Below are 1,222 nucleotides of genomic sequence, written 5' to 3' on the forward strand. Positions count from 1 at the left end.
AATATGACTTCCTTTTCCGAGTCCATCATCAATGCAAGATGCGGTCTTTAAAGAATTTAATATTATAATGTTTTGAGGGTTCTAATTAGTGAATGTGGTTCACATGACTGTGCATTCAACAACCCACATCACAAGTGGAAGATCCACTAATTTCTTCCTATCCAAAAGAAGCTCACGTGTTCTATCTTTTTTTTGTTTTTTTTTAGGTAGAAGCTCACGTTTTCTATCTCCACATCAGATATGCCGTACAGTTTCTGGCCTAATCACTAATAAAAGACCGTTAGCCACGTAGAACTTCCCACCCGGTTTCTGATTTACGTTTCGCTTTCGTCACCTGCTTACACATGCAACCTCAATTATATATAGCCTTGTAGTCTTTCTGTATTCCATCAGGTTTTGAGGGATTGAAAGATTAGTGGGTAAGGTGGTTTTAGAGTTCTAATGGGGTTTGTACTCAAGGTGATGGGTTTTCTAGGTTGGGCTCTTCTTTCTCTAATTGCTATAGTGCCTGTTGTGGCTGCAAGGCATAGGCCTTGGTCTCACTCCAAGAAGGTGAACATAAGCGAGGAGGATCTTGTGACTGAATTGGCTGGCCAACCTAAGGTGGAGTTCAGTCATTATGCGGGGTATGTGACAGTAAATGAAAAGCATGGGAGAGCTCTCTTCTACTGGTTCTATGAAGCGTCGAGTCACCCGGAGGAAAAGCCATTGGTGCTGTGGCTTAATGGAGGTAATGATATGCTTCCCTGAGTTAAATTAACATTCTAAGATTTCTGCATAGACAGATTCCAAGCTTTTGCTCTGAATCATACATATGTTTTAGCTATCTCCTTGGAGAGTTGCCCCTAGGAAAGAAGGCCCATCACAGATTCCAAGTTGTGTGATGTTGATCAAACAAGTTTAACTTGCCTAGGGAAGAGACCCATGGACTCACGGCCCTTAGGGTTTTGAGCCCATCATACGGCTCACCAACTTCACTTGTCTCTATGGGGGGTTCGCTGTTGGAAGGATCGGATCATTTACAATACATGGCTTTACCAAGGAAAGGGGTTGGGTTAGAAGTGTTGACATTATTCTTCTTTTCCTTTTTGTTGAGATGAAAAAGGAATTTAGCAACCAAGTAACGGTTGAGCAAGTTGATCATAGACCACTCTTTTCTGATGATTAAACTGCTCCTAGACCATCTGTATGATTTTTTTTTTTTTTTTGAAAAAAATATTAT

The 1,222-nt window shown here is 40.8% G+C and overlaps 1 protein-coding gene across 5 annotated transcripts in view; it reads left to right on the forward strand.

The window, feature by feature from the left end:
- Positions 1-379: 379 nt before the first annotated feature.
- LOC122066450 (serine carboxypeptidase-like 31) overlaps positions 380-1,222 on the forward strand; it is a 6,436-nt gene continuing 5,593 nt past the window's right edge. For all 5 annotated transcript variants that reach the window (XM_042630250.1, XM_042630251.1, XM_042630253.1 and 2 more), the window contains exon 1: positions 380-730. In XM_042630250.1, the coding sequence (XP_042486184.1) occupies positions 442-730 (289 nt within the window). In that variant the 5' untranslated portion in view covers positions 380-441. The remainder of the gene's footprint in view (positions 731-1,222) is intronic.

Source organism: Macadamia integrifolia, unplaced genomic scaffold, assembly GCF_013358625.1.
Source record: "Macadamia integrifolia cultivar HAES 741 unplaced genomic scaffold, SCU_Mint_v3 scaffold2398, whole genome shotgun sequence".
NCBI classification, from domain to species: domain Eukaryota; kingdom Viridiplantae; phylum Streptophyta; class Magnoliopsida; order Proteales; family Proteaceae; genus Macadamia; species Macadamia integrifolia.